The following is a 12,500-nucleotide window of genomic DNA, read 5'->3' as shown; positions in this document are numbered from 1 at the left end:
GTCAGGTCGCTCAATGTTGTTTCCAGTGATTAACACTAATTTCAGCTCATGTCAAGAGGAAGTAAAACAGTGTGTGCGTGTGCGCGCTGCAACAACAACAACAGGGTTTCCCCACGGTGCAGTAAACGCGACTTGACGAGCTTCCTGCTGCTCTGAAGTGAAAGCTGCCGGCAGCCGTGCAGCTGTCAGGCCAGCTGATCATCCGTTACTGCCTGTTAGTGAGCGAGCAGCAACATGTTCCCAGGCAGAGACGGAGGATGTGTGTTTACATCAATTAAGACTTCTGAGGTCAGCTTCGCCCTCGTGGGAGGGTTTTCCATTTTAATCAATCAACGGATTTACACGGATTATGTGGACGTTTAATGATCATCGAGGGACCACGGAGTCCTTTTCTCGCCAACATTCACGTCAACATTCACATTTGATCTGGTTACTTTTTGTTTCACTGAATAATGAATGCATAATGCACTAAATCACCAACATCATCTACGTCCTGTGGACATCACCTACATCCTATGTCCTGTAGCCCATCAGCTAAGTCTTGTCTTTGTCTTCGCCTACGTCCTGTCTATTACGTCTCATCGTTGGCTAAGTCTCTGAAATCGGACCGTGTCGTTCAGGTTCCGTTGTCTTATACATCCCGTCGTTGCTGCAGAGGCCCCGGCGTTTTGGCCTACGTCTCAGCGTTGTCGCCCACGTTTCCTGCGTCTCGGCATTGCCGACTACATTTTTCCTACGTCTCGGCGTTGTCGCCTACGTCCTATCTCTTTGTCGCCGATGTGCGACACAAATATCAAGTCTTTTTTAAACTCTTTTTTTCCTTCACTTTTTCATAAAAACATACAAAACATAAACAAAATAAAAAAACGAATATTCTCCTTTAATCTTATTGTATTTCTGAGGGATCGATCTCTTTAAAGTGAAATAAAAACGACAGCATCCGAGTAGAGAAAAGACTAAATGAGAAGGTCAGTAGGATCTCTGACTGATGTTTAACTAGATGGTTCTGGAGGCCTGCACTGAACTAAACTGGGGGTGAGACAATATTTCTTACACTTTCCCATCCAAACCTGGTATTTGGGGAGGGAGACGTCAGCAAATTAATTTTGGCCATCCATCCAGGGGATGACAAGCGATCAGTTTGCTGGAGGGGAAGGCTAATTGAACGCTACGTCGAAAACCCTCCTGATGGGTAATATCTTTCATTATTCACCTCCCCGGGCTTCATGACACACACACGTCGCCTCTTATTTTACCTTCGAGAGGGAGGGATGGGGGGGGGGGGGGGGGGGGCAGCCATGACAGCTCACAAGGTCTCCACATGGGAAAATAGATGTGCGGAGATAAATACATCCTCAGATATACTCTCTCCTCGCTGCACCGAGGCACTTCTCCGCCCCGGTGAAGTATTGTGGGGTAGTGCTTAGGAAAAGGTCGCTAGCTTGGGGGGGGGGACGGCGAGGAGATGAAGTCATTTGTTAGGCATCCGAAAACGTCCAAGGGCATTACTGAGATTTACAACTGTAAGGTTGTTCTTTAAAGATCCAAACAAAAGAGTTGTGTTCAAGTGGGCGGAAACAGGAAGGAAGCAAGTTTGTTCTAATAGAAATAAATACTAGTTATAGATCCCTAAAAAACTCCCCGGGACACGCACTCTCTCTCCTCTTTCATACTGACACACTTCTTCTTTGCCTCGGTGAAGTATCGCGGTGGAGTGCTTAAGAAAAGGTCGCTAGCTTGGGGGGGGGGGGGGGGGCCGAGACATGAAGTCATTCGTTAAGACGACGACGCATCCGAAGAACTCGAGGGTTCAAACCCGAGGGTCTCTGATTAACGGCAGTCACGCAAGGAAAAAACTTTCTCTTTCATTTTAAGTTTCGGGATTGTACAACAAGGTAAAATCCCTAGAAATGACAAACGGTGAAATTCTTTCTAGTAAACAACGCCGACCTTCTATTGTGTGAATCTGAACAGCACAAGAAAGGAACTCTCTTAAAGGTTGTCGCCTACGTCCCGTCTCGTTGTCGCCTACTTCCTACGTCCCGTCTCGTTGTCGCCTACTTCCTACGTCCCGTCTCGTTGTCGCCTACTTCCTACGTCCCGTCTCGTTGTCGCCTACTTCCTACGTCCCGTCTCGTTGTGGCCTACTTCCTACGTCCCGTCTCGTTGTGGCCTACTTCCTACGTCCCGTCTCGTTGTGGCCTACTTCCTACGTCCCGTCTCGTTGTGGCCTACTTCCTACGTCCCGTCTCGTTGTGGCCTACTTCCTACGTCCCGTCTCGTTGTGGCCTACTTCCTACGTCCCGTCTCGTTGTGGCCTACTTCCTACGTCCCGTCTCGTTGTCGCCTACTTCCTACGTCCCGTCTAGTTGTGGCCTAATTCCTACGTCCCGTCTCGTTGTCGCCTACTTCCTACGTCCCGTCTCGTTGTCGCCTACTTCCTACGTCCCGTCTCGTTGTCGCCTACTTCCTACGTCCCGTCGCCTACTTCCTACGTCCCGTCTCGTTGTCGCCTACTTCCTACGTCCCGTCTAGTTGTCGCCTACTTCCTACGTCCCGTCTCGTTGTCGCCTACTTCCTACGTCCCGTCTCGTTGTCGCCTACTTCCTACGTCCCGTCTCGTTGTTGCCTACTTCCTACGTCCCGTCTCGTTGTCGCCTACTTCCTACGTCCCGTCTCGTTGTTGCCTACTTCCTGCCCATCGTCGTCGAAGCCTGCGTCCCATCATCGTCATAAAAAAAATGTTTTCTATCTAATAAATCTGAACAATCCAACAGCTAGTAAAACGCCTTCCTTCCATTGTGTGAATCTGAACAGCACAAGAAAGGAACTCTCTCAAAGGTTTGTTTCCTCCTGTCCGGCTATTGATGCGGACTAATCTACTCTCTAATCACTCAATCACCCCCCTATTTTCCTCAGACAATGGTCTCTTCCCCCGGCTTCTTGAAGGGAGTGACAGCGGATCGTAGAGGAGATACGGGGACCAGGAGGATCTGGAAATGGGGGGGTCGAAGACCTTTTGTTCTTCCTCGTCTCCAGAGAGCAGGAGGCTAAATTAGAGGTGTCACCGAGGGAAGCCGGACGCTCCCCCTTCGTCTATCGGCGGCGGCCATCTGATCCGGCCTGAGCGGCGGTCGCAGCTCATCCATCATCCTCTCAGACGGACGAGAGAGTGTTTGTCTAATCACGGCCAGAGAAAGGAATAAAAGAGACTCCAGGTAAACGTCACCTGGTGGGGAGAAGATACGAACGACTCGTGTCTACAGAAAGGAGGTCATTCCTTCTCGAAATGTCTCATATTAAAAGGACGTTTAGAGGGCTGAAAATATTCAGTTTTCCACCCCACAAAATGAACATAATCTTGATCAACAAGATGTTTCTGACCTCTCAGATTTAACCCAATCTTCTTTACAAAAAGTGGGATGTTTCATATAAGTTAGCGGTCATGAAATCAGCACAAAGATTAGAAGACACCACATCAACTGCATCTACATTTGTGTGTTTAAGTTAACTTGAACCTGATTTCAGGTTTAAATGATCCAGGATTTTATATTTTTGATAAGGGATTGTCTCATGAAACAAGCACTACATCTTGAACAAAGAATCATTTCCTGTTATGTATGTGCAGCACACATTTAAAGGACTGTGGAGCTCAGTGTTTCCTACTTTAAAGCATCTCTTCTCTCCGTGAGGCCCTCGAACCCGACGACGGTCGCTACAGGAGACAAACAAGTTAAAGGTAAAAAACCTCCACGACGAAACATCAGAACAGACGCTCGGCGGCGTCGGTCTCCACCACAAGGTCGGCGTTGATGAGGCAAGGACGCCGGAGAGGGCAGGACGCAGACCACATCAAATAATACACCACAGAAGAAGAGAGAGAGGGGAGCTGATTTATCTGATAAGAGTTCTGGGTAATTAATTAGAAACTCAATTATCCAAACCTTACTTCAGCAGTCTGAATTCATTAGCGGATGAAAAAAAAAAACCTCGCTCGACTCCGACGACCGGAGAGAGGCAGGAAGAGTGAAGAAGAAAACCGGCGGGAGACCCCCCCCCACCCTCAGGTCACCGCTGAAGGTACACAAACACAACAAAGTGGCTGCGGGGACCCCCCCCCCCCCCCGCCAGCGAGTGCTCCGTGGAGACCGCCGTGCCGAGGCGTAATGAGCAGGATCTAAAAATGCTCTTTGATTGACGCCTGTGTTCCTTGTTTTAATTATTTCTCAAACTAAAAAGAGAGAGACCCCCCCCCCCCCCCCCCCCCCGAGAAAAATCTAATTTCCAGGGGTTAGTGTGCATGACAAAAATGTCATCATGGCCAAAATGGCTCCGAGCGGTGACAACCTTTCCCAGGGAAATGATATTTTTCCAATCCGGGCGGAAGGCGGATCGTGTCGCCCTCGTTAAAGCCCTTGATAGCAGGTCTTTAATATTCACCGTCTTAATTAGGGCCGCAGTTAATTTCATTAAATTCTTTGGCTGCTAAATGAAGCAGATTATGAGACATCTTTTATTGCGAAGCGTGAAATTACAGCCTGCCCGCTGCCAATGGCGGGGCGAAACTAATGAATTACAGGGTAAATAACACCCGAATTAACCATCCAATTTAACTCCTTACAAAGCGGCCCGGCGCCGAGGGGGGACGAGTAGACTTGTCAAAACCACCCAGCCCCGCGCTCGTCTGCAGCCCCGCGAGAGGCAATTACAACCTCGACACTAATCAGTGAAGAAGAAGAAGACGGCAAAGCGGCGTCCGAGGCCTCAAGACTTCTGCAGGAAATCAGAGGGTGAATGTTCTTCTGCAGCGGGAGGTCGATTACTCGGAGGTCGGTTACACAACCAAAGATTGGGGACGTAAGAGTTCACCAACATGGTCTCTGGTGCATACCGTGTTTTTATAACCTCCCTCCACTGTAAACTGTCAAATAAAGAACAAAAACACCCCAAATGAGCTGAAAAAAAAAGCTAATTCGTACTCATTTCTATCAATACGGGAGTGGAATGTTCTGTAATTTAACAGGAAACATGACGGCAGTTATAACAGTAAGGTCAAAGGTCAAGTAGGAAGTGGATACAGTTTTTCTGGGTGCTAGTCGAACCTCTTTAACGTTAACCATCACAGTGTAAATAACATTTTATCGTTAACCATCGCAGTGTGAATAAAGTTTAACGATAAAACTTTATTCACACTCTGATGGTTATCGTTAACCCTCGCAGTGTGAATAATGTTTTATCGTTAACCATCACAGTGTAAATAAAGTTTTATCGTTAACCATCACATTGTGAATAATGTTTTATCGTTAACCATCGCAGTGTGAATAAAGTTTAACGTTAAAACTTTATTCACACTCTGATGGTTATCGTTAACCCTCGCAGTGTGAATAATGTTTTATCGTTAACCATCACAGTGTAAATAAAGTTTTATCGTTAACCATCACATTGTGAATAATGTTTTATCGTTAACCATCACATTGTGAATAATGTTTTATCGTTAACCATCACATTGTGAATAATGTTTTATCGTTAACCATCGCAGTGTGAATAAAGTTTAACGTTAAAACTTTATTCACACTGATGGTTATCGTTAACCCTCGCAGTGTGAATAATGTTTTATCGTTAACCATCAGTGTAAATAAAGTTTTATCGTTAACCATCACAGTGTGAATAACATTTTATCGTTAACCCTCGCAGTGTGAATAATGTTTTATCGTTAACCCTCGCAGTGTGAATGAAGTTTTATCGTTAACCATCACAGTGTGAATAACGTTTTATCGTTAACCATCACAGTGTAAATAAAGTTTTATCGTTAACCATCACAGTGTAAATAAAGTTTTATCGTTAACCATCACAGTGTGAATAACATTTTATCGTTAACCATCACAGTGTAAATAAAGTTTTATCGTTAACCATCAGTGTGAATAACGTTTTATCGTTAACCATCACAGTGTAAATAAAGTTTTATCGTTAACCATCACAGTGTGAATAACATTTTATCGTTAACCATCACAGTGTGAATAACGTTTTATCGTTAACCATCAGTGTGAATAACGTTTTATCGTTAACCATCAGTGTGAATAACGTTTTATCGTTAACCATCACAGTGTAAATAAAGTTTTATCGTTAACCATCACAGTGTGAATAACATTTTATCGTTAACCATCACAGTGTAAATAACGTTTTATCGTTAACCATCAGTGTGAATAACGTTTTATCGTTAACCATCAGTGTGAATAACGTTTTATCGTTAACCATCAGTGTGAATAACGTTTTATCGTTAACCATCAGTGTGAATAACGTTTTATCGTTAACCATCAGTGTGAATAACGTTTTATCGTTAACCATCAGTGTAAATAACGTTTTATCGTTAACCATCGCAGTGTAAATAACGTTTTATCGTTAACCATCGCAGTGTAAATAACGTTTTATCGTTAACCCTCGCAGTGTAAATAAAGTTTTATCGTTAACCATCGCAGTGTAAATAACGTTTTATCGTTAACCATCGCAGTGTAAATAACGTTTTATCGTTAACCCTCGCAGTGTAAATAAAGTTTTAACGTTAACATCACAGATCTGTGAACCATCACTTCCTCCTTTCGGCCTTCATCGAGGAGCTGAGCCTCCGTAAATTTGCTCCACCAGCAACAAAAGCTGCTGTTCGTACTGGTCCCAGGTGGGGCAGACAAACCACCAGCCGGCCCCCGGTCCACCGTCTCTGAGCACAGACGTGGTTTAGAGGGACGTCTGCGGTCCCGAGCGGCTCGGCTGCTGCTGCTCAAATTAATCTGTTAGTTTGTTTTTTTTGACGGTAATTAGCAGCTAATTAGCGTCGTGGAACAGATGTCGGAGGAGCCCCGCAACGTCAACAAGCCTCTGTAAACAACAAAAAAGCTGGACCGAGGAGAGAGAACCGACCAATCGGCTGCTCGGAACAAGCCAGCGCTTCTCCCTCTGTGGTTTCATGTGTCTCCGCTGGACGCCTCGTCCTCGTCTCCACATGAGCTGGTTTTACTCTTTCAGATCCTGGTGGAGGTCCACATTCATTACAACGACACGACTTTGAACGCACCGTTTAAACACTTTCCTATCATTCATTTCGTCGGATAAATATAAATTGAACTCGTCAGAATTGAGAGGTATGAATAAATTATATTCTACGTTTCACACGGTGTGTTTTCTGAGATGTTTAAACAACAAAAATACATTTAAATGAATGTTTCAAGACATTTCTGTCAGGACGTGTGATTGAATTCTGCCTCCAGATATTAATCACTTTTTAATTATTCATCACCCGGCTTCTTCACCAACAATAAACACATGATATCATATTTATAGAAGCTAACCCGGACACATGTAAAGAAACAGAGAAATAAACTCTGAGAATCCGTCTGTAAGCGACTCTGTTGGACATCGTTTCCTCCTGAACTCCGGCTGTGAGCTGCAGTGATGAAGGTGATGATGACGAAGACGACGTGACCTCGACCCACACACACACACACACACACACACACACACACACACACACACACACACACACACACACACCGTTATTATGTGTGTGTGTGTGTGTGTGTGTGTAGAAGAGCTTCTCTGGACATGATACGTGCAGTTTGTGTGGATAATTGCCTCAGAGTGGAAACCCGCCCTCTTCCCATTATAACCAACAGAGTCCTGGTCTCAGTGTGTGTGTGTGTGTGTGTGTGTGTGTGTGTGTGTGTGGTTTTAATGAGCGCTGGACTCTCTTCACGGAGGCGTTCCCCGTTAACAAAAGGAGAAGTGAACCGCCGTCACCTCCAGTGGTGGAGAGTCGCTCTAATGAGATCAGGAGGCGGACAAGTGGCTTAAACACACACACACACACACACACACACACACACACACGTAGAGGTCTAACACACACTCAGGTGCAAGATCAGAATCAACAGAAGAAGAAGTAGGGAGCAGCGAGAGACGCCTTCAGGAACTGAAATCAACAGAATATTATTTTAAACTTTAAAAACCATAAAATAGTCGCTGACTTCTGCGATAATTAGAGCGACTTCTAACTTGGTGCGACTCCGTGAGTCACACTCTGGAGTTCACGGCTTATTATACGGAATATTGCAGTATTATAAAGGTAGTATGTTAAAACAACAGTTATTATAGAACTAAAACTACTATTACGTTGACATGTACTCCGTCACACATTGATCCACACTGAAGCCTCCGCGTTGTGTCCTTCATACAGACGGTGCTGCTCCACCTTTCCCTCCCTTAACGAGTTCACTGCTAACGACACTAACGAGTCACGTGGAACGATATTATCTCCTACACGTCTCGTTTAAGATCGAGACTAAAATAAAACTGTTTGCTTGAGCTAGAATGTGTCAAAAACATTTAATTCTGAGCTTCTCAACGCTTCTGTGGAGACGCGACCGACTCGGCTGAGAACAACGGTCACATGACGAAAACATCTGTGAAGCTCTGACTGACGTGAAATAAATGATCAAAGAAATGAAGAATGAAACCATGTTCTGGGAGCTGCAGTGATTCTCAGGACAGCGGTTAGATTCCACTGATCTGTGACTGAACGACGGGAGATTTTCTTAAAGGACCCCAAACACAAACAGCCCCCCCCCCCCAGTGTGTCCCCCCCCCCTCAGTGCGTCTCTCCCCCCCCCCCTCAGTGTCTCTCTCCACCCCCCCCCCTCAGTGTGTCTGTCTCCCCCCCCCCCCTCAGTGTCTCTCTCCACCCCCCCTCAGTGTGTCTGTCTCCCCCCCCCCCCTCAGTGTCTCTCTCCACCCCCCCCTCAGTGTGTCTGTCTCCCCCCCCCCCCAGTGTGTCTCCCCCCCCCCCCCCCTCAGTGTCTCTCTCTCTCTAATCAGAGAAGCGATTTGTTCATTAGCAGATTACAAACGAGGCCGCGGCGACGACACAAGAGGCTGCGATTAGCGCTCGTTAATTGTCTGATTTGCTTTTCGGGAGAAACAACGACAACCTCCCCCCCCCCCCCTCCCTCCCTCCCCCACACACTCGTTTTCTTCAAATTAAGAGCTCAGATTCAGGTGCTCGGCTCTCCGTCGCAGCAGGAATGTGTGATTCTGTGTTTCCTCTTCTTCTCCCATCAAAGAGCGGCTTTGAAAGGCACGAAGCGGGAGATGAAGTGGAGGAGATGAAGTGGAGGAGCAGAGGGAGAGGAGGAGGAGGCGGTCTGGTTTGGAGGACCCAGGAGAGCCCCCTCGGCTCTAATTGATGTTAAGTGTGTGATTCCACTGTTATAATCAGGGCCCAGGACGCCGCTCAGACAGGAAGCCTCACCTGTTTGATGGGGATGGCTCGCCCGCTGCCGATGCTGTCGGCTCGAGCCTCCAGGCCTTTCTTGTCCTTGTCCGGCTCGCTGGCCTTCCTGGACTGTGGGACCAAATAAAAACCCGTCATTATCCACTAAACCGGGTTTCACTGCAGAGCGACAACATGAAGGGGAAGATCTTTACAAAGGTCTTCACAAGCAGGAGATAGAATAAGTAGAGAGGTCCAATGAGTGGAAGCTCTGGAGGGATTATGAGACAGCCCCCCCCACAGATCATCTGAAACCTGTTATATGGGGACAAGACCCCCAGAGACACAACAACTGCACAGTTTCTAGTCGATTCACGCCTCTTTGCAGTTTTTTTTAGTGTCTCTTTGCAGTCGTTTAGTGTCTCTTTGCAGTCGTTTAGTGTCTCTTTGCAGTCGTTTAGTGTCTCTTTGTAGTCGTTTAGTGTCTCTTTGCAGTCGTTTAGTGTCTCTTTGTCGCCACGTTGTGTCTCTTTGTAATCGTGTTTGTGGTGAGTTTGTGTGTCTGTCGTATCTTCAATAATCAGATCTTCAATAAAGATGTAATAAATCACATGAATATGAAATATTAAACCTGTGTCTCAGACTCACGGTGAAGAGGTTGGAGCGGCGCTTCGACTGCTTCCTGACGGGCGTTGGCGTGTTGGTGGTCTGCGGCACGTCGATCCGGAGCTCCTTCTGGCTGGTGCTCGGCGTCGACGGCACCGACGACGAGTAGTCGCTCAGGCTGCCGCCGCCGTTACTCGTCTGACAGAAGAAGAAGAAATGTTGTGACCTCTGACAGTTTAAATAATGTGACCTCTGACCTCTAACAGCTTAAATAATGACCTCTGACCTGGCTGACGTGGACGGCCGACACCTGCGTGGCGCAGACGGACGAGTGGCTCGGGGAGTTGGGCAGCGACTTGCACGGCCCGATGGAGAGCTGCTGCTTCTTCCTGGTGGCCACGATCTTCTGGGCGACTGAAACACGAAACACAGATGTCACATGACACACGAGGAATCCAACATGGCTGCTTAGTGTCACTGAGGAGCTCAGAATGTCTTGTTTTTAATAGAATATAGTGGAAGGAAACGGTTTAATTGTAAATATCAACATTTAAAGCTTCGGTTGTTTTTTTCTGATGGAAGCGTTCGTCACACATGATGAGTTCAAGGACCGTCGGAAAGACGTAAACCTGCCGATAATGACTGTTTTTACAGCTTCTCGCTGTGAAGGACTGACGTTTTTGGGGGATTGTTTAAAGAACACCATGCATCCTTCAACATGACGTCATGCAAAATGTTTCCTTCTAGAAACTACAGTTTTTATAATGAATGAAACTACAAACACGTCGGCTTCCTGCTCTCCTCTGAGAGTAAATAAACTCTGTAATCAAAGAGAGAATAACTTTCTCTCTCTTGTCCCTTGCGTCGGCCTCGAGTCACTCGGAGGTAAATGTTTACGAGCGTCTCCTCGTTAACGAAGCCTGGGGGGGGGGGGGGGGGGGGGGGGCTTTAACGGGCTCCAATTAAAACAATGGCTTCATCACCTGTGAGAGCGTGAAACAAGGCTCTCTGTGTTTATTGGAACAGAGATAATGGAGTCACTAAAACACATCTCTAATCCTGATGGAATTATTCATGGAGTCTGGTCACGTACCTGTGTGTGTGTGTGTGTGTGTGTACCTGTGCTCCTCACACCTGGCAGGTTGTATTTTACCTTCTTTAAGTGTGAGGACCAGTTATGATAAGGCCGCGCTAAATGTTTAAACTGCTCGCTTAATGCAATTTAACTTTGTCCATCAATCTCTGTTCTGCTCTGAGAAGCTGCCACTTCCTCCTAATGGAAACGTCTCCCCTTTGATCGGATTTATGACGGGGCTGCACCTCCCATAAAGAGGGGGGGGGGGGGGGGGGGGGGGGGGGCACTGCAGTGTTTCACTGTCAAGTCTGAACATATATGTATATGTTCGTTCCTCCTGTTTTTACACCTTTACTTTCAAGTTTCATACACATTTTACGTTCTTTTTAGGAGAAACTGCTGTCGCTCGGTGTCTCTTTGTAGTCGTTTTAGGAGAAAGACGCTCCATATATGTGCAGAACCTCCTGAGAATCTTCACGTTTTAAGGTTTTCTTCCCGCTCACAGTGATCCAGTGGTGTCTGTCTGATCGTCTATGAGCTCACAGCAGAGAGGAGCTGATCACAGATCAGTCGGCTCAGAAAGGAAACGATGAGCTCGTCAATACGTTGTTCAAAAGTCACAGAATCAGGAGAGACGGTCCAGTAAAACCCTCCAGAGCCGTCGTGTTTAAGTCTATTACGAGGCGATAAACAGATCAATACATTGATCACTCCTCACTGGTTGTTGGCTGAGCTGCACGCTTCCTTCCTCAAGGAAACACGGCGTGTGATTGGTGGAGGAAAAAGTCCGTAAATCTAACGGGAGTAAAAAACGGTGACTTTTGAAACGCTGGTGACGTTAATAAGAGATGATGAGATATTAATATAAATATCAAGTGTGTGTGAGTGTGTGTGTGATCTTCTCAGCTCGTTAGCGTGTGCTAACGAAGCGCTCTGCATCTGCACTCTGACATGCGTGTGTGTGTGTGTGTCGGTGTAATTAAGCTAATTAAATTAGCGCTCTGATGGACGACACTGTCACCCCCCCCTCCATCCCTCACACAGAGGTCACCCCCCCGACTGGACGAAGCCACATAAAAAAAAAAATATTTTCTCATTTTATTTACCGTTCCTCCTCTACCTCTTCTTCCTCCTCCTCCTCCTCTACCTCTTCTTCCTCCTCTTCCTCTACCTCCTCCTCCTCCTCCTCTACCTCTTCTTCCTCCTCCTCCTCCTATACCTCCTCCTCCTCTACCTCCTCCTCCTCCTCCTCTACCTCCTCCTCCTCTTCATCACCAACACAAAAATGATCACGACGACGAGCCGGCCAATTATTTTTAACACTAACTCTTCTCTCTCTCGTTGTAACTCATCAAAAAATCTTCATCACATTTTACGACGCTCACCGCAGACGCTTTAATGCACCACACACACACACACACACACACACACACACACACACACACACCATGTTAAATTAGAGAGAATCAGCGTTTCTTGCTCTGTGGCTCGTCTCTGATTATGAAGCTGAATATGAGGAGATGTAATTTAAGCCCCGCCCCCTCCTCACCCCCCCCCCCC

The 12,500-nt window shown here is 46.6% G+C and overlaps 1 protein-coding gene across 1 annotated transcript in view; it reads right to left on the bottom strand.

Annotated features, from left to right (window-relative positions):
- LOC142952865 (arf-GAP with GTPase, ANK repeat and PH domain-containing protein 1-like) overlaps positions 1-12,500 on the bottom strand; it is an 89,897-nt gene that overhangs the window by 37,233 nt on the left and 40,164 nt on the right. The window contains 3 exon segments of the mRNA XM_076094858.1: positions 9,299-9,391; positions 9,908-10,063; positions 10,152-10,279. Coding sequence (XP_075950973.1) covers positions 9,299-9,391; positions 9,908-10,063; positions 10,152-10,279 — 377 coding nt within the window.

Source organism: Anarhichas minor, unplaced genomic scaffold (assembly GCF_050575085.1).
Source record: "Anarhichas minor isolate MPS153535 unplaced genomic scaffold, ASM5057508v1 ptg000018l, whole genome shotgun sequence".
NCBI lineage: Eukaryota > Metazoa > Chordata > Actinopteri > Perciformes > Anarhichadidae > Anarhichas > Anarhichas minor.
Note: the sequence above shows the minus strand (reverse complement) of the source record. Positions and strands in the feature narration are given on the sequence as shown.